This window comes from Henckelia pumila, chromosome 1 (genome assembly GCF_033568475.1).
Source record: "Henckelia pumila isolate YLH828 chromosome 1, ASM3356847v2, whole genome shotgun sequence".
Classification (NCBI taxonomy): Eukaryota; Viridiplantae; Streptophyta; class Magnoliopsida; order Lamiales; family Gesneriaceae; genus Henckelia; species Henckelia pumila.
The window spans coordinates 133062371-133083845 of NC_133120.1; the positions used below are offsets into that span (position 1 = coordinate 133062371).

At 36.7% G+C, this 21475-nt stretch overlaps 1 protein-coding gene across 50 annotated transcripts; it reads right to left on the bottom strand.

Annotated features, from left to right (window-relative positions):
* Nucleotides 1-1558: 1558 nt before the first annotated feature.
* On the bottom strand, nucleotides 1559-20519 carry LOC140883239 (uncharacterized). Of its 50 annotated transcripts, none has more exons than XR_012150766.1 (6): nucleotides 20270-20519; nucleotides 19619-19671; nucleotides 18902-18952; nucleotides 18752-18805; nucleotides 17169-17231; nucleotides 1559-5749 (listed from the first exon to the last, which is right to left on the bottom strand). XR_012150766.1 is itself a non-coding variant. In XM_073291413.1 (6 exons), exons 1-6 carry the CDS (start codon nucleotides 20371-20373, stop codon nucleotides 5712-5714), a joined length of 330 nt encoding a protein of 109 aa, XP_073147514.1. In that variant the 5' UTR covers nucleotides 20374-20519; the 3' UTR covers nucleotides 1559-5711. The 50 variants fall into 50 exon arrangements, 23 of the variants coding, with proteins under 23 accessions (XP_073147514.1, XP_073146129.1, XP_073146057.1 ...); XR_012150604.1 differs by adding an exon at nucleotides 17868-17984 and having other exon boundaries at nucleotides 1559-3581; nucleotides 17189-17231; nucleotides 18752-18952; XR_012150552.1 differs by adding an exon at nucleotides 17868-17984 and having other exon boundaries at nucleotides 18752-18952.
* Nucleotides 20520-21475: the final 956 nt, after the last annotated feature.

Sequence of the window (21475 nt, forward strand, 5' to 3'; positions counted from 1 at the left end):
GCCAGTGGACCCCAGGAAGGGTATTGAGTCATTATCGAGTTCCCAGATATTATGATATTATTGGAGTCTTTTATTTGTCGGGGGATGCCCCATGTATCTGTATCAATATTTTTACGATATTTGAGATTTGCTTGTTGATGTGTTTCATCCTTGCCGACTTGCATGTGTTTAGTCTTGGCCAGTGCGGCTGTAGGTATGTCATTGTTGAATTGTATTATATTTTCGAGTATTTACAGGTTGTTGTGTTGTTGGATTTTTTGGGATGTCCTATTTATGGGGATGTCATGCCGAAATTTTTGTAGGCCCAATAAGGTAAATTTTTAACTCGTTTTCGATGTTTACATTAATTAATCCTGATTGCATGCTAATTAAAGATAAATCAGGAACGGTCCCTCACAAGTCCACTCCAAGACAAGGACTTACAATCAACTGTCTATCTCAGAACTTCTAGACTCAAGAACTCAGCCCTCGACTGATTTTTGTTACAAAGAGGTTTGCAGCATCTCAACTGATGAGATAATACAACACTTGTATTACAACTCAACACTTTGCAAAATATGATCCCAACTGATCTGATATACTTGAAACGTGTGCTTATGTTCTCCGGCTCTTGATATAACCTTTGATGTAATCTTGAACTCCTCTCGTGAGTGTCCATGAGTAGACTCAAAATGATCAGTTTGCCTCTTGATAACTTGAACGTATTTTGTGAGTTCTTCTTGGAGCCGGAAGCTTCTTTAAACTACCTTTGATCTCTAGTTATAAGCAGATTGTAACGGCTCTTTCAATTCAAATTGTGACCGTTAACTTGTATTATCTGTTATCACGTACTTTTTCTGACATAAAGGTACACTATTGCACTTGGTGGCTGACCGGCTAAATCGGTATGATTAAAAATCAACTGGCAAGCGCACCAGGTCAAATTATAGATAGTGAAATAAATTTGAGTGTCGAACCCACAGGGACTGTATAAAAATGAATACCAAAATATATTTATTCCTACTTAATCTAGACCAATGAATAAAAGTGATTCAGATTTTAAAATAAAAATAAAAATTGCAATTAAAATTTAAATAACTAAAACTCAGCAGAAAACTTTGGATTAATTCAAATATGGGAAAAGTTCGATCAAGGACTCATGTAGGTACCAGACAATTCATGTAACAAGCAGTCGATCTAAGACATCAGACATAATCTTAATTCAAGGGAATTTTCCTAATTTGTTCGAAGGACTATTTCTGGAACAATCAAACCTATTCAAATTTTGATGAACTAATCTTTCGTAATTCTAACCAAATTTGAATGCATGAATAACTGTGAAAATTCGGTTTACACCCAAACTGCATAATAAAACCGAATTCTATTTCTAGTCAGTTTTACACTATGTTGAATATCAAAGTGATCAAAATCGAAACCTCCTCTGTCGACTTAGAGTCGATTAACATGCAATCAAATAACTGTCCAAGAAATTTTCAAGACAAATATAAATTCGATAATCAATAAAATCAAATCAAGTCTAAAAATCTCAAATAAACAAACGAGTTTTATACATAAATTATCTGGCCCAATCACGTGGCCTTGATCGAAAAAGAAAACTACTCGATAAATAAATTCATGATCAAACAAGGTTTTTAATCATGAAAAGTAAAAATAAAATAAAGGAAAAGAAGAAGAAATCTTCTAAGAAGTAGCAGTAGCCGCCTCTGTGTTGTGTTCACTCTGCTGCGATCCGGAACCCTTTCTCACGTCTATTCTCCTCTATTTATATGTCTTAGAAAGCCCATGAAAAATAACCCGTAAAATAAGACTTTTTAATTTCCAAAATTTCTGATTTTTTTTTCTGATTTCGGACGTCGCGCTCGAGCGAGCACAACCTCTCGCTCGAGCGAGAGACTTTCTGTTCCGAAGATTTTTGCTCCCGTATTTCTCGCTCGAGCGAGCATGTTTCTGCCAAAGAAAAACTCACGCACAGACTTCCTTGCGCGGTTCCCATCTTCTCTTGCGCGTTAGCGCTTCCACCTAGCGCTAATCTCTTCTCCTCCATGCGCGTTTGCGCTTCATTCCTCCTTGTTTGCACTACATCTAGTGCAAACAATTTCGTTTGCACAAACTCTAGCGCTAACGTGCTTAAGTCCCTCCCGTTTGCACAACATGTTGTGCAAACAATTTTGTTTGCACAAGATGTTGTGCAAACGCGCTTCAATCTTCTTCTTTTTTCTTTTTCTTTTCTTCTCTTTTCTCTTTTCCTCTCTTCTCTTCTCCTCTCTTCAAAACTCTTTTAAATTTCATTTTTTCTACAAATAGAAATCGGAGAATGAAATTCACACAAATGCAATAAAACACAAAATAACACACAAAATAATATGAATGCACACAAAATAAACATAAAAATATCACGAACTAATGCATACAAAATGCACTTATCAACACCTCCATACTTAACTCTTGCTCGCCCTCGAGCAAGACATGCAAAACAAAATGCACACAAAAACATAAGTAAGGATGATTCATAAATGTGCACAGCCTCCAAGAAGTTCAATCACAAAACCAAAAACACAGACATGCTCTCAACTTTTCATAATACACTTTTGGTTTAACGTGAACGTGCGTGTGTGAAATGTCATTCCAGTTTCATACAACTTAGACCGAATTCGTCTCTAATCTGCTTAGCTACCTATGACAAATTAGTGCAAGTATCACAATCTAGTGCCCATTCATTCCAACGACCTCTAGACTAAACCCACCTCCCTTGAGATAATGAATTACACACCTCCGGATTTTGCACCCGGTATTGCTTTAGCCCCAATAATTACCCGCTGACTTAGCTATAACTGGCTAGAATACGAAAAATCATTCTATTTTTTTTTTCTAATCCCCTCGTCTATAACCTGGATGGAGCATCAATCTCATTTAATCTGCATACTTAGCCTTAAATTTAATCTTTTATAGGATTTTAATCCTTTCAAGGCCCGGATGAATTGTATATAAATTTTTTTTTAGGTGCGCCCAAGATCATAAGTGTAAACTAAAGCCTCATCAAAATTCATAGAATACAATCAAGATCCACAAACCACCTATTGTCGTGCAATGGTCAAACAGACAGAAACTTCATCAAATCTTTTGCTACAATTCACTGGTCTAACACAAGTGCTTATAAATATTCACGGTTCAACCTACAGTTTCTCATGTCCAGTCAAGAGCAAATTTTTTCAAAAATCCAATTTTTTCTTCAAAAAAAATTCATCATCATAGGCTACCATGACTCATCCTACTCATGCAAGACAACACAAACAACAACAAAATGATATGCATGATTACGAACCAAACACAAAAACTAAACCAAATGAATGCAAACAGAATGAATACAAAAGATAATAACCAATGCAATGAACTAGTTTACCCCCCATACTTATCCAAAGCATTGCCCTCAATGCTTCAGAACAATGAATAGAATGCAAACAAACAAAAACACCATGAAAACAAAAATAATACTCCCCTGGTTTTCGATTCATTCTCTTCCTTCTTGACTGTATCCTTGGTGATGGTAGCCTCAGTCTCGATAAATCAATAGACACGGCAAACTGGCATAGGAAAGAAAACAAAAATAAAACCAAACAAACAAAAACATAAAAACCGAAAATAAAAATAAAAAAACATAAGCAAAAACACTGGGTTGCCTCCCAGTCAGCGCTAAATTTATAGTCTATAGCCCGACTATACTCCTCTCTTGAGTGGCGACATTCAAGGTGGTTTATCCACCGTCTGTAAAAAACTCAGGTTAGTCCTGCACTTGCATGCTACACCATTAAAGACATTGTGCATTGGACCAATTCCTGCAGACAACTGCACCTGCTGACATGCATCACCAACAACATCAATCACATCAATCAAACGAATAGCAGAACAAGATTTTAAAATTAGTCTCTCAATAGCCGACTTAAGCATGGTAAAAACTACTTGTTCATCATTCAGCCTCAGTACCAACTCTCCTCTCTCAACATCAATTAACGCCCTACTAGCAGCAAGAAACATGACTAGGACATTCTCTACGATCCCTCTCGGATATTTAATAGAACCATCAGCAAATTTGAGAGAGATAGCAGCAGGTTCAATATTTTCTATGCCTAATTTTCGAGCAATAGAATATGGCATTAAATTTATGCTCGACCCAAGATCACACAATACATTTTCAAAAGATAGACTTCCAATTTTACAGGGTATAGAAAACTCCCTGAATCCTGAAATTTTGGTGGAAGCTTCTTTTTCAGCACCGCCGAACACTCCTCATTCAGTGTGACTTGTGTTACGTCATTTAATTTCTTCTTGTTTTTCAGCAAGTCCTTCAGAAATCTTGCATAATTCGGCATCTCAGCTAAAGCATCTGCAAAAGGTATGTTAATATGCAGTTTCTTGAAGATTTCAAGAAACTTTTTAAATTGAGAATCAAATAACAATTGCTTAGCTCTATGGGGAAAAGGTAAGGTAGAAATATCAACATTATCATTAACTTCAAATTTTGAAGTCTTACCTTTCTTACCTGCCTTGGAGGATTTTTCAGTCCGCGCATCCTCCTTGAACTCTCCAATTTTCGGCCCCTCCATCCTATTCTTTTCGCCCATCTACTACTCCTCAGACTGTGCTTGAGTCACGACCATGATAGCGTTCACGCCTCTGGGATTCGGTTCAGTGTTACTTGGTAAAGCTCCAGCAGGCCGGGTTGATAATTGGGTTGAGATCTGACTCATCTGAATTTCCAGCTTCTGTAGCATGCTCTCCTGATTCTAAAAGCGAGCCTCAGTACCCGCCACATACTTCATCATGATCTCCTCAAAACTCGGCTTTTTCTCCCCTTGCTTGGCTTGCCAATTCTGACTGTAGTTGTTGTTTGAGTTGTATGTCTGCCTTCCTTGATTGCCCATAAAATTCACAGCCTCAACTTCAAACAAATGCTGGTCTTGTTGCATATTCCCTTGTGCTTGATTGACCGGCGCTGTTTTCATGAGTGCCACTTGGTGTGTCAGCGCGTCAATCTTCGCATTCAAGGCCATTAAAGCATCGACCTCTAAAACTCCAGCCTTTTTCTCTCTTTTTACATCCGGCCACCCAATGTTACTCTATGTCATGTTGCCAATGATCTCCCAGGCTTCAGCTGGCGTTTTCTTGAATAAACATCCATTAGCCCAGCATCTAGCATAGATCGAACCGACTGATCGGCTCCATTGTAGAACGTCTGAGTCTGCTGGCTTTGAGATAAGTTATTCTGAGGACACATCCTCAACATCTTCTTGAATCTGGTCCATGCCGCATGTAAAGATTCACCCTCTTTTTGCTTGAATGAGATAATATCTGAAAATAACTTTGCCATCTTCGTAGGAGGAAAATACTTGTTCAAAAAAGTCTGAACAAGTTGGTTCCATTTAGTGATGGAACCCGCAGGCAAATCATCTAGCCACTCAACAGCTTCGCCTTGAAGAGAGAATGGGAATAACCGCAGTCGCACTGCATCAGATGTTACCACATTAACCTTGAACGTGTCGCAGATCGATAGAAAACGCTCAAGATGAGCTTAGGGATCTTCCACATATATGCCCCCAAATATTGCTTGCAGTTGGATCAACTGAATAGTAGAGGGCTTCAGCTCATAATTGTTCGCCTCAACAGTGGGGCGAACGATGCTAGATTCATAGCCTTTAGTTGGTGGACGGATTAAATCAAGAACAGTACGGTTGTCCGCCATCTATTCTAGCACCTGAAAGTTACAAAGAAAAGAGAGGAATTTAGAATTTAATAAAAAAATTAAAATATAGTCTAATCTCAAGAGAAACAAAAATTTTGATATCATAACAGTCCCCGGCAACGGCGCCAAAAACTTGACTGGCTAAATCGGTATGATTAAAAATCAACTTGCAAGCGCACCAGGTCAAATTATAGATAGTGAATAAAATTCGAGTGTCGAACCCACAGGGACTGTATAAAAATGAATAGCAAAATATATTTATTTCTAATTCATCTATACCAATAAATAAAAGTGATTCAGATTTTAAAATAAAAATTAAAATTGAAATTAAAATTTAAATAACTAAAACACAGCAGAAAACTTTGGATTAATTCAAATATGGGAAAAGTTCGATCAAGGACTCACGTAGGTACCAGACAATTCATGTAACAAGCAGTCGATCTAAGACATCAGACCTAATCTTAATTCACTGGAATTTTCCTAATTTGTTCGAAGGACTATTTCTAGAACAATCAAAACTATTCAAATATTGATGAACTAATCTTTCGTAATTCTAACCAAATTTGAATGCATGAATAACTGTGAAAATTCAGTTTACACCCAAACCACATAATGAAACCGAATTCTATTTCTAGTCAGTTTTACACTATGCTGAATATCAAAGTGATCAAAATCGAAACCTCCTCTGTCGACTTGGAGTCGATTAACATGCAAGAAAATAACTGGCCAAGAAATTTGCAAGACAAATATAAATTCGATAATCAATAAAATCAAATCAAGTCTAAAAATCTCAAATAAACAAACGAGTTTTATACATAAATTGTCTGGCCCAATCACGTGGCCTTGATCGAAAAAAAAAACTACTCCATAAATAAATTCATGATCAAACAAGGTTTTTATTCATGAAAAGTAAAAATAAAATAAAAGAAAAGAAGAAGAAATCTTCTAAGAAGTGGCGGCAGCCGCCTCTGTGTTGTGTTCACTCTGCTATGATCCGGAACCCTTTCTCACGTCTATTATCGTCTATTTATATGTCTTAAAAAGCCCATGAAAAATAACCCGTAAAATAAGACTTTTTAATTTCCGAAATTTCTGATTTTTTTTCTGATTCCGGACGTCGCGCTCGAGCAAGCACAACCTCTCGCTCGAGCGAGAGACTCTCTGTTCCGAGAATTTTTGCTCCCGTATTTCTCGCTCGAGCGAGCACAAGCTCTCGCTCGAGCGAGCATGTTTCTGCCAAAAAAAAACTCACGCACAGACTTCCTTGCGCGGTTCCCATCTTTTCTTGCGCGTTAGCGCTTCCACCTAGCGCTAATCTCTTCTCCTCCATGCGCGTTTGCGCTTCATTCCTCCTTGTTTGCACTACATCAAGTGCAAACAATTTCGTTTGCATAAACTCTAGCGCTAACGCGCTTAAGTCCCTCCCGTTTGCACAACATGTTGTTGTTGGAAAACTGTGTTCAGATCAACTAAGAATTGATACCCAGTGCAGCGGAAGTTTAAAAATTTATTTTAATAATATGGAACGATTCCATATCTGAGTATCAAAACTTTACGATTAAATTTGTGTAAGTAAAACAAATAATCACTATTAAATATTTTACCTTAAAATCTCGAAGCGAGATTATGGACACCAACAAAATTTAATCTGCTCTTGTTGTATATCCCAGGAACTGATGAACGAACGTTTCTTCAATCAGGTCCACGAATAGAAAACAAAAACCCTCTGATTGACTGCACTAGAAATCAATCAGAAGTTTGCGTAGAGAATAAACAGATATGATCTGTTAATTCAGATTGTAATTTTTCACAAAAACACAACCCGAATTTTCTCCAAAAGGGACAGAGGATTTCGAAAAATCCTCTTGAATAATCTAGACTGATTTTCGAAAATTCAAGACTGAATGCTATATGATTTTCGAACACTGCAGTCCTATTTATAGATAATTTCTAGACTGGATTAAGTTATAATTATATTTAGACTCTAACTCCTTAGGGCCCATAATCCATAACTTAAGCCCAACAAGCCAAGCCCGTTGTTCTAAAAATTAATATAAAATTCATCGTGACTCCGATTGATAAACTGATTTTACCAATGTGCACAGAAACCATTTCTGCATCTTTTAAAGTCAAGATAATTTTTCTGAATCCGAATTCAGTGATTTCCAAAAATGCCCATCCCTATGTCATTTTAGGAAATCTCACTCCCTTTAGTTAAGAAGTCCAACTTCTCTTTCATTAAATTTAACTCTTTAAATTTAACTATCTCTACGGGGTTTTAGTAATCCATTACTTGTGTAACCCTCAATGGTTCAGGAATACAGCTAGCCGTGGGCTCACAACTCCTTGTGACTCGAAACAACAATTTCCGACTTACCCATCGAATCATGGTAAGAGCGCCTAGCAACATCGCCCCATGATTCCCTAGGTATTACTGATAGTGCCTGCAAAAACCAGTAGATTTTGGTTAACGTACAGTACGGTCCCTTCAACCAAATATCCCGATCGAATCAACAACCATTGGTGCATCGAGAGTCATTCGAGATTCGATAACTATGCATAACATCTTGAAGATCAAATAGTGACATCGCATGTGTTACTAGGAAAACCCATTAACCTAAAACACATCATGTACTCTGGCAGAGATTCGTCACACTAATATCTCCTCAGATAGCATAGGATATCCACACTCGCAAGTATGTGGTGAATCCTTGACAACAAATCATCGACTCCTATATGTGTTGTAACTGTACCCAATCCCGACACCTGATGACCCCAATAGAGTCGGTAAACGAGTCAAAGTACAGTAATAGCATATAGAGTCTCAATGATGTTTCAAGTAATAAGGACTAATGGTGTACAACCAAAACCGCGGACTTTATCCACTCGATAAGTGATAACCACTTGGAAAGTTCGAATAGGGTAGTTCGATCATTCATCATATGAATATCCATTTGCATGCTTTGAACATCTCTATGTTCCATACCAATGAAACGTGGTACTCGGCATCGCAAATGCTAGTCTGAATCTCGAGCGATCCTTATCCTTATTTGCGGACGGCTCAATTGACTAGGAACAATTTAGAATATACAGTGACTATAAGATGTGTTTCATGATAGCCATCACCATGTGCTACCACATCTTACATACACTATAGTATATTCAAGGTCTTCATCTAAACAACAATAGTATATCACAATATAACAATATGAAGGAAGATAAAGTCAATGCCATGATAAAAGTGTAAATTATATTTAAACAAAAGATTGTTTACATAAAGAGTCATCAAAGCCCTTAGCCACAAGTTGGCTATCCGGGCACCCATTCTTTCAATCTCCCACTTGCCCTAAAGCCAACTAGTCATACTACGTAATCCCATTGCTTCGCGATGTTTGTCAAACAATGGTCCTGGCAAGGGCTTAGTAAGCGGATCAGCGATATTGTCTGTAGAGGCCACTCTCTCGACAGTGATGTCTCCTCTTTCCACAATCTCCCGGATGATGTGGTATTTCCTCAGTACGTGTTTGGACTTCTAATGAGACCTTGGTTCCTTTGCCTGAGCAACGGCACCCGTGTTGTCACAGTACATCGGGACTGGACCAACAGCTTCAGGAATTACACCCAACTCTTGGATGAATTTCCTTATCCAAACCGCCTCTTTATCAGCAGCTGATGCTGCAATGTATTTTGCCTCAGTGGTGGAATCCGCTGTCACATTGGAAGCTAGAGTCGGTGTAGCCTTCCAACTTCAATTCTCTTCCTCCATCAACCATGAACACATTCTTAGTCCTTCGCAAGTACTTAAGAATATCCTTCACGGCTTTCCAATGCATTTGATCGGGATTGGCTTGATATCTGCTCGTGACGCTCAGAGCATAGGCCACATCCGGTCTGGTAGATATCATCCCATACATGATACTACCAATAGCTGACGCATATGGTATGTGTGTCATCTTCTCTATCTCTTCATCAGTCTTAGGACACATAGACTTGGATACAGAAATTCCATGACACATAGGTAGATGTCCTCTCTTGGACCCATCCATTGAAAACCATTTCAATATGGTGTCGATGTAGGTTGATTGAGTAAGTCCTATCATTCTCTTAGATCTATCTCTATAGATCTGTATCCCTAGAATATAGGAGGCCTCACCCAAATCCTTCATCGAGAATCTACCTGATAACCATATCTTTGTTGACTGCAACTTCCCTACATCATTCCCCATGAGTAGGATGTCATCAACATAAAGTACTAAGAATGTTACCGCATCCTTAACTACTTTCTTGTACACGCATGGTTCCTCCGGGTTCTTGATGAAACCAAAGTCCTTTATTGTTTCATCAAATTTCTGGTTCCAACTTCTTGATGCTTGTTTGAGACCATAAATTGATCTCTGAAGCTTGCATACCTTATGCTCGCTTCCCATGGATGTGTATCCCTCAGGCTGCATCATATAGATCTCTTCCTTAATGTTTCCATTAAGAAAAGCAGTCTTTACATCCATTTGTCATATCTCATAGTCATACCATTCTGCTATGGCAATAAGGATTCTTATGGACTTGAACATTGCGACTGGTAAAAAGGTTTCATCATAGTCAACTCCTTGTCTTTGAGTATAACCTTTTGCCACCAATCATGCCTTGTAGGTCAATACCTTTCCGTCAGGCCCAAGCTTTCTCTTGTAGATCCATTTGCACCCTATTGGAACAATTCCATCGGGAGGATCTACTAAAGACCAAACTTGGTTAGTATGCATCGAGTCTATTTCAGATTGCATAGCTTCAAGCCATAAATTTGAATCCGCATCAGAAATTGCTTCCTTGAAGTTTCTTGGATCACATCCAATGTCGGGTTCACTTTGATCCCCTTCAAGAAGAAGACCATATCTAATAGGAGGCCTAGAAGTCCTCTCGGATCTTCTAGTAATCGGCGTGTCTTGTGATGATTCTTGACGTGTAGGATCGCTATTTTGTATCTCGGGTTCTTCTCGAATTTCTTCGAGTTCCATCATCTTGCCTTTCTTATCCAATAAGAACTCCTTCTCCAAGAAGGTAGCATTCCTTGAAACAAACACTTTTGTTTCATTAGGATGATAGAAATAATATCCGATTGAATTTTTCGGATACCCTACAAAATAACATAAGGTAGATCGACTATCCAACTTATCTCCCACTGTCTGCTTCACATAAGCAGGGCATCCCCAAATCCTCAAGTACGAATACTTAGGAGCTTTGCCATTCCATAACTCGTATGGTGTCTTATCTACTGCTTTAGTGTGGACGTTGTTCAACAACAATACCGCCGTTTCAAGCGCGTAGCCCCAAAACAAAGGTGAAAGCTCAGTGAAGCTCATCATGGATCGAACCATGTCCAACAAAGTTCGATTGCGACGCTTCGAAACACCATTCAGCTGAGGTGTCATAGGAGGAGTCCACTGAGAGAGAATCTCATTCTCTTTTAGATAGTCCTAAAACTCGGTACTTAAGTATTCTCCACCTCGATCCGATCGAAGTGCTTTAATACTTTTACCTTGCATGTTTTCTACTTCAGCCTTGAATTCTTTGAACCTTTCAAATTCTTCATACTTATATTTCATTAAATATAAATACCCATACCTTGTATAATCATCAGTAAAGGTAATGAAGTAGGTGTTGCCACATTTAGTACCAATCCTAAATGGACCGCAAACATCCGTATGGATCAAATCCAACGGATTTTGGCTACGCTCAGGTTTCCCTTTGAAAGTAGATTTAGTCATTTTTCCCTTTAGGCAGGACTCACAAGTAGGTAGAGAGTTAATATCAGACATATCAAACATGCCCTCTCCCACTAGCTTGTTCATTCTCCTTGAGGAAATATGACCTAGCCTAGCATGCCAAAGGTTTGCCGGGTTTTGACTATCGTTTTTCCTTTTATTTGTTGTTACCGGTTTATCAACATAATTAATTGGAACGTCTTTTAATTTTAAGCTATATAGATCGTTTTCAAGTTGTCCATTTCCAATCAAACATTCATTCTTGTAAATATTGCAAATCCCATTCACAAATTTGCAAGAAAAACCATCTCTATCAAGCATAGAAATAGAAATAATGTTTTTGACCAAATCTGGAACATATAAAACATCTCTCAAAAATAACTTAAAATTGTTCTGCAAAACTAAATAAATGTCTCCTATAGCTTTGGCTTCGACTCTAGAACCATTCCCGAGCCTTAGCTGGGTCTCACCCATCCTTAGCTTACGACTTCTTGTCATCACCTGCAAATCATTGCAAATGTGAGATCTTCATCCGGTATCCAATACCCAAGAAGAAGTATTAAGCGAAACATTTATTTCAATGTAAAACATACCCTTTGCAGTTCGCAACTGTTCGAGGTATTCCTTGCAGTTACGTTTCCAATGACCGGGTTTCTTGCAGTAATGGCAAACGTTTTCATCTTTTATTCCAATTGAAGCATTAGCCTTTCCTTTCTTCTTTGGTACAATCTTCTTGGGCAGGGCAGAATGTTTCTTACCCTTTACACTTGGTCCTTTCTTAGAGTTAGAAGAGGAGCCAACCAAGAGTACCGGTTTATCCTTCTTTAGTGTGGCTTTATAAGTCACAAGCATATTGACCATCTCTTCAAGGGTGGCCTCTATCTTGTTCATGTTGAAATTCACCACAAAGCCGTCATACGACGAAGGATGTGAAAGAAGCAACAAGTCCGTTTTGAGTTCATGCTCTAATGTCAGTTCGAGTTTTACCAACTTTTCAATGAGCCCAATCATGTGTACCCCATGCTCACGGACCGAAGTCCCATCTCGCATGCGGCATGTCATGAGCTCTTTGACAGTCGCAAATTTCTCAGACCTCGACTGAGCTCCAAAAAGTTCCTTGAGTGCGCTGTGAATGTCAGCAGCATTCGCCGCATCCTCAAATCGCCTATGGAGTTCATCAGACATTGATGCTAGCATATAACTCTTTGCCTTGACATCATGGTCCCACCAATCGTCAAGATTTTTCAACTCTTCCGGACTAGTGTTAGCCGGGGCTTCCTTCGGAGGACGCTTCTCTAACACGTAGAAAGCCTTCTCCGAATTTAGAATGATTTTTAACTTACGGAACCATTCCGTATAGTTAGCGCCAGTCAACTTGTTTTGATCGAGAATTGAGAATAGTGGATTACGCGAATTCATAGTAATGAAATACTGAAAAGTAAACAGACAATAATCAGTGATTTGTTTAATTAATTTACTAAGACATAAAATATGGCGAATTTCATTTTATGAATTACACTCCCACTATTTTGACGATTTCACTACCCTCTAGTGAAAACGAGAAACATTTTCTTTAGTGGGAACATGGAGTCCAATTGACAAACTATGGTCCCGAATAATATCAGCCAACCTTAATTTTCAAAAGGTAGAGCCCAATTGCTTCCAAAGCAACCTCCATGTTTTTACCTCATGTCCAATAAGGGCCCAATAATATGACGCCGTTTATTGTGACATGTCAAGATAACCCATCAATATTAAGTTGTGATGGACGGTCGCCATGTGGATCCCCCAATAATATGAGCCAATCCCATGGGAGTTCCACCCAACTTACAACATGTGTCGATCCAATGTACAGCTTTTCGACGAACGGGCCCCCTCAATAATATGAGTCGGACCGTATCCGCGGGTAGCATCTCATACATTGATCGTTGATGGAAGGTAGGAATATTTAAACAATATTTAAATTCCCTTTTTATTAATCTTGATATCAATTTTAAATCATATTTAAAATGAGGGATTTTTAATTTTGAAAATTTGTCTCATCATGCAATTTATGTATGCTTGCGGGATTCATACAATTTTGTCTAAGCATGCATACATCAATAATATCATATATTATTTAAGGATGATCGATCCCATTAACTAATCGACCCGTGGTTGCCAATCACGAGTCAAAGTCCAATCCTAGGTGATATGTAAGTATGCAATGTAATCCTATTACATTGTGCTTCCAATTTACATTTCTTCGGTCTTCATTGTCTGCTGGGCCCATCATTTCTTCAAATCTTTGTCTCTCACTAAGTCTAATAAATTTACAATAAATTTCGATGACAAATATGGGATACATTTTAGGGGTGGGAACGGGCCATAAATCAGGCCCACTTTTATTATATATGACAATCATATTGGGCTATAAACCAAGCCCATTAATAAACACCAACAACAATAAGACAAATGTAAATCAGCTAACATACACCTAAAACATTGGTCATGGCAATCGATCATCCTTTATCCATTAATTAATTCAATAATTAAATAATTGGATAAACATGCAAAGGCATCATAATTTAAAAGATAAAATCATATTTTATCTTATCCATCCATAAGATCTTATCTTATCATCAATTGTACCAAAATAATTAATTTTATAAAATCTAATTTAACGGATAAAATTTATAAATTTTTCAAAAATTCAAATTTATCCAAAAATCAATTTTAAAAATTTCGGACTCGAACAATTCGATCCGATGCCTCGTGATCTAATCAAAAATAATTTTCGATCGGATCAAATACTAGAATTTCAAAAATTCAAAATTTTTTAAAAAAATAAAATTTTAATTTTCCGGGCTGCCCGGGACAATCCCGGGCAGCCCGTGCCCCGACCGGGGCTCGGGCTGGGCAGCGACGATCGCTGCCCGTGTTTTGCCCATTAAAATTTTGATTTTAAAAAAATTTGTTTTGTTTCAAAAACCGAGGCTTAAAAATTTTGTACAATCGATTAATTTAATCGTTTGATTTTAGGAATCTGGCTCTGATACCACTGTTGGAAAACTGTGTTCAGATCAATTAAGAATTGATACCCGGTGCAGCGGAAGTTTAAAAATTTATTTTAATAATATGGAACGATTCCATATCTGAGTATCAAAACTTTACGATTAAATTTGTGTAAGTAAAACAAATAATCACTATTAAATATTTTACCTTAAAATCTCGAAGGGAGATTATGGACACCAACAGAATTTAATCTACTCTTGTTGTATATCCCAAGAACTGATGAACAAACGTTTCTTCAATCAGGTCCACGAATAGAAAACAAAAACCCTCTGATTGACTGCACTAGAAATCAATTAGAAGTTTGCGTAGATAATAAACAGATATGATCTGTTAATTCAGATTGTAATTTTTCACAAAAACACAACCCGAATTTTCTCCAAAAGGGACAGAGGATTTCGAAAAATCCTCTTGAATAATCTAGACTGATTTTCGAAAATTCAAGACTGAATGCTATATGATTTTCGAACACTGCAGTCCTATTTATAGATAATTTCTAGACTGGATTAAGTTATAATTATATTTGGACTCTAACTCCTTAGGGCCCATAATCTCTAACTTAAGCCCAACAAGCCAAGCCCGTTGTTCTAAAAATTAATATAAAATTCATCGTGACTCCGATTGATAAACTGATTTTACCAATGTGCACAGAAACCATTTCTGCATCTTTTAAAGTCAAGATAATTTTTCTGAATCCGAATTCAGTGATTTCCAAAAATGCCCATCCCTATGTCATTTTAGGAAATCCCACTCCCTTTAGTTAAGAAGTCCAACTTCTCTTTCATTAAATTTAACTCTTTAAATTTAACTATCTCTACGGGGTTTTAGTAATCCATTACTTGTGTAACCCTCAATGGTTCAGGAATACAGCTAGCCGTGGGCTCACAACTCCTTGTGACTCGGAACAACAATTTCCGACTTACCCATCGAATCATGGTAAGAGCGCCTAGCAACATCGCCCCATGATTCCCTAGGTATTACTGATAGTGCCTGCAAGAACAAGTAGATTTTGGTTAACGTACAGTACGGTCCCTTCAACCAAATATCCCGATCGAATCAACAACCATTGGTGCATCGAGAGTCATTCGAGATTCGATAACTATGCATAACATCTTGAAGATCAAATAGTGGCATCGCATGTGTTACTAGAAAAACCCAATAACCTAAAACACATCATGTACTCTGGCAGAAATTCGTCACACTAATATCTCCTCAGATAGCATAGGATATCCACACTCGCAAGTATGTGGTGAATCCTTGACAACAAAGCATCGACTCCTATATGTGTTGTAACTGTACCCAATCCCGACACCTGATGACCCCAATAGAGTCGGTAAACGAGTCAAAGTACAGTACTAGCATATAGAGTTTCAATGATGTTTCAAGTAATAAGGACTAATGGTGTACAACCAAAACCGCGGACTTTATCCACTCGATAAGTGATAACCACTTGGAAAGTCCGAATAGGGTAGTTCGATCATTCATCATATGAATATCCATTTGCATGCTTTGAACATCTCTATGTTCCATACCAATGAAACGTGGTATTCGGCATCGCAAATGCTAGTCTCAATCTCGAGCAATTCTTATCCTTATTTGCGGACGGCTCAATTGACTAGGAACAATTTAGAATATACAGTGACTATAAGATGTGTTTCATGATAGTCATCACCATGTGCTACCACATCTTACATATACTATAATATATTCAAGGTCTTCATCTAAACAACAATAGTATATCACAATATAACAATATGAAGGAAGATAAAGTCAATGCCATGATAAAAGTGTAAATTATATTTAAACAAAAGATTGTTTACATAAAGACTCATCAAAGCCCTTAGCCACAAGTTGGCTATCCGGGCACCCACTCTTTCAGTTGTGCAAACAATTTCGTTTGCACAAGATGTTGCAAATTGTTTGCACAACATGTTGTGCAAACACGCTTCAATCTTCTTATTTTTTTTCCTTTTTCTTTTCTTCTCTTTTCTCTTTTCCTCTCTTCTCTTCTCCTCTCTTCAAAACTCTTTTAAATTTCATTTTTCCTACAAATAGAATCCGGAGAATGAAATTCACACAAATGCAATAAAATACAAAATAACACACAAAATAATATGAATGCATACAAAATAAACATAAAAATATCACGAACTAATGTATACAAAATGCACTTATCAGTGGCTTTGTGTCGTCAGTTACGTACAAAAAACTCTATCCAAATAGAAGTAGTTTGATATCTGGAGTTTATTTTTGGTCATGAAGTTTCGGATGGTTCAGTGTTTCAAATGTCCAGTCTTGATAATTCAGTTAGGCTTGCTGGAAGACTGATTCAGTTTAGCTCTCTAAACTGAATGCGGTTTACTTATATAAACTCTATTGGGTTGTTTTGACCGATTGGTGACTTCAGGTTAGCTCTGGTTAAAGTCAACTCAGATTCAGTCTGGCTTGTGAATTTGTCCAGTTTACGTCTTTGGTTTAGCTTGTAGACAAATTCGGTTTACTTCGATATTTTTCTTGTATAGTTTTGTCAATATCAAAACTAAGCATGTTCTAACAAATGTCATAAACCCCAATCTACGAATTAAAACTATATAATATAAATAAACCAGACTTTCAAAAAATACCAAGATCGAAGTTGAAGTACCATTTGATGCAATCAACGCAAGGTTTGTACCTACAACATTAACCTAATAAATAATCAATAACGAGATAAAATAAAGCTGAATTAAATCAAAATGGACTCTTATAAATCAAAAATGGTACACAAGAAATATACATAAACCTTCTATCATATTCACATGGAGCTAACAAAATCTGACCAGAAAAATGATGGAAAACAAGCTGGAAAACAGGGGATGATCGATTTATTATCTTAGTTTGAAAAAAAAAAAAACTTTAAAAAATAGAAACACTTAATAATTGGAAGAAATAGCAGCAATAAAACCTGCACAACTTTGAGTTGTAACAGAGGCTTTTAGGCCCGATTTTGATCTTGATTCTTTGAGATTCTAGTGCTTATATTGCAACTTTAGATATATTGTTTATACCAAACCTCTCAAGCTGCAAATTCAAAAAACATGAGCCCTTCACATTAAAGTACAATCCCTTGAACAAGAAATCTTATGTGCAATCATGAATCTGACATAAATACTAAAAATTTTAAACCAGAAAAATAATCTTATCTTTTCTCCATTCTAATTCAAAATCACTCTCTTTTTGTTTTCATCAGTGTATTATAATTTCAAAGCATTTATGATTTGCAAAGAAAAGGATTAAATTATCAAAAAAGGATACCGAGAAATTGTCATGTTCTGAAATCTTACTTTATGGAATGTGTTTCTCCATTCTAAAGCACAATCACTCATTCGTTTGGTTAGGCTAAATCACATCACAACAAACCCGAATGCAGCAAGGTCACAACATAATTCCAAATTTGTCATCTGTTAGTATAAAAGTCGTGTTAAATTCAAATAAGATCTAAAACCAGGTTATATAAATTGAAAATGCAAACTAGCACATTTCCCTACATTTCATATTCTCAAATATGTGCCCAATAAAATCATTTAACAAAACTAAATCTATCTACAAGAGCACACATGACAATCACATAATCAGTTTACTACAGATTGGAGTAGTTCTGTAAAAAAAAATCATATAAAATTCATTTCACAACCAAATGGCTTGTGAATGATGGCAATTCGAATAGAACGGAATCATATACAATTTTCATTGTAACTTCAACTTCAAACTATCTCTCAATCATACCAGATTTGAAAAGAACATTAGGCCATTGCACAAACTTGAACTAAGATTCTAACACAGACCAATTTCAAAAAAATGGGCACATCTCTTTCATATTTTTATCAAATGACCTGATCCTAGTGTCTCAAAGCTAATACATAGTATTAAAACTTTTGTTAAAATTGTAAATTAAAAATCTTAAACCATATAGATCAAGAAACACGTTTTTCATATCACATTTCTGCATCAAGAAAAATGGTCGCATCTCTTCCAAATATTCTGCATTTTCGTTTTGACAGAGTAAGATCATTCGATTATTTTACAAGCTACTATATTCTTTTACACCTCCATTTCACTCCATATATCATTACAAATCCATCCATTATAAATCTTAAACCGAGAAATCTTAATGAGATGCTAAAAAATAATTTAAGTAGCTAGGCACAAACATTTCGATTTGACAAACCTGATTCCTTTGCTTTATTCTTGAATAGGTATCTGTATAACCACCACACCTTTTCTGCACAGATAGATACATACGGAAGTACAAGAAGTGCAATTTTTCCAGCAGAAAAAAATTTCCTCAGCATTAATATTTCAGCAACAAAAATTTTACCAGCACTGAACCAAAGAAAAGCATTTGAGGGACAAGTGAAGACCACAACATCTAAAAATTTCACCAAGAAAAAAAAAAGCCAAACGTTACAAAAAAGTGTCAAACTCATTACAATTGATACATATGTATAAACCATTGGAACAAGTATGCAACTAATCTTCAAGGAGCAACTTAATTGAGATTGGAAAATGCTTGAGAATACAGCAAAATCGGGCTAGAAAAAGAGCAGGAAGTTGTACTCTCCAAAAAATCCAAATCACAAACAAAAATCTCTACAAAAAGGTGCTGGTTAGTTTCGAAATTCTCCTAAGCTAGAACACTATCTACCCACAACCAAAATCTAAAAAAACAATATCAATTGGCTGGAAATCTAAAGAAAACGACGAGACATCTGCAATTTAATGGAAAAAGTCCCCAGTGAGCAGAATATTGTACCAAATTATTAACATTTACATCACTAAAAGTTTTATTATGGGGAACGTCAATTGTGCGCGTGGCCTAAATGACTTCGGACTTTTCTATCTTGAGTTCGGACCTTTCGACCTCATCATGTGCATCTGAAGTCAACCCTTGCCATCCCAATTGCTCATTTACACCTCAATTTCACTCCATATATCATTACGAATCCATCCATTATAAATCTTAAATCGAGAAATCTTAATGAGATGCTAAAAAATAAGTTAAGCAGCTAGGCATAAACATTTCGATTCGACGTACCTGAGTCCTTTGCTCTATTCTTGCATAGATATCTGTATAGCCACCTCACCTTTCTGCACAGATAGATATATACGGAATTACAAAAAGTGCAATTTTTCCAGCATAAAAAACTTTCCTTAGCATTCGTATTTTAGCAACAAAACTTTTACCAGCACTGAGAAAACCAAATAAAAGCATTTGAGTGGCAAGTGAAGACCACAATATCTAAAAATTTTGCCAATAAAAAAAAAAGCAGCCAAACGTAAAAAAGAAAGTTTCAAACTCATTACAATCAATACATCTGTGTAAACTATCGGAAAAAAATATGCTGTTAATCTTCAAGGATCAACTGAATTGAGATTGGAAAGCCAAAAACTGAGCCTTCAGACTCTAGGAATCGTGTTAAAAAATGATCAAGAGTACAGCAAAATCGTGCTAGAAACAGAGCAAAAAGTTGCTCTCGGGAAAATCCAAATCGATGGCTGAAATCACTGCAAAAAGGGGCTGGTTAGTTTCGAAATTATCCTGAGCTAGAACATTATCTAGCCACAACGAAATCTGAAAAAACGACATCAATTGGTTGGAATCCAAATAAAACGACGACAATCATCAGCAATTTAATGGAAAAAGTCCCCACTAAGCCGAATATTGTGCAAAATGTTTTACATTTACATCACTAAAAGTTTAATTATGGGGCACGCCAATTCTGCGCATGGCCTAAACGACTTAGGAGGTTCCGATCTTGAGTTTGGACTTGACGAGCTCATCATGTGCATCCGAAATCAAACCTTGTTATCCGAACTGTTCGGATCTTCCGAACTCCCTTGGCTCATGTTTGGTGCTTCCAACTTGCTCGAACCATTTTTGCCCTATGGACCATTTCTGGACAGCCTGGAGTTGATTTTCCATTGGTTTTATCATATTAAAACACATTAATCATGTTTTACCATTTTAAACATGTTTAGGTAATTAAATCACATAAATTAGATATCAGGTCACTACACTCAACTTCTCAACCGTTCACCTTAAACTGTTGAAGAATTGTTCTCCAGTTTGAATCTTAGGATTCATTTATCTATCACATTTGTGTTTGTGCATTGGTTTTAAGACTACTTGTCTTAATTTGTGGGGTACTAGAAGTTCCAGTTTAGGAAATGGATAAGTCCATAATTTGTATAAACCAAAGTCTTCTAGTGTATTCCTTCCTAAGTATAAGAAGGAGAGACGTAGAAGTTGTTTACATTCGAACTTCTATAACTCATGTGTTATTCATTTTCCTGCTCACATTACTTGTTATTTGTGCATTCCTTAGTCACAAAAACTTTTGGACGGCTTATCCGCACCATCTTTGTGGTCCAAGACCCTTTTTGAGGTTGAGTAAACAATCTTGGTTAGATAATCCTAACAAGACCAGTTTTGTTTTTTTAGAAAAATCCTTTTAAATGTTTTAAGAGTGTGTATTCAATATCCTCCACCCTCCCCTCTTCCCTCCTACACACACAACTGATCCCAACAGATGATGTATAGCCTCAACATCAGCTAACATTTGTTGTTTTCAGGAATCCTAAGGCTGCTGAGTTTGCTTTTCAACCGCCTACTGAAGAATCGAAAGAAACTTTCCAATTGAATGATATCTCGGCATGGTTAAGAACCTTAGTTTGGAATGTGAAGAAAATAATTCTTTCATAAGAGAATGTATCTGGAGATTTTTAGCAGTTCAAAGATAGGATCATCAAGTAACTTGTGTATCTGTCTAAAGCCATTAATTTAATTTTATTCAAGTTAAGCAGCTTGTTCATGATCTCAGGAAAAATCTTATTTTTCTCTTGCTGATCTAATCAACCAAAACAAATCTAGGATGAAAGCTAAGATAGACAA

Excerpts from the sequence above, each read along its gene's own strand:
- LOC140883239 (XM_073289662.1), bottom strand. The coding sequence starts at position 20,373 with ATGCACATGATGAGCTCGTCAAGTCCAAACTCAAGATCGGAACCTCCT. Across the intron at positions 17,219-18,751 it reads GAATAAAGCAAAGGAATCAG|GTACAAACCTTGCGTTGATT; the intron begins GTTTGTCAAATC and ends TTAATGTTGTAG. Across the intron at positions 3,582-17,168 it reads GTACTTCAACTTCGATCTTG|TTTGCCGTGTCTATTGATTT; the intron begins GTATTTTTTGAA and ends TTCCTATGCCAG.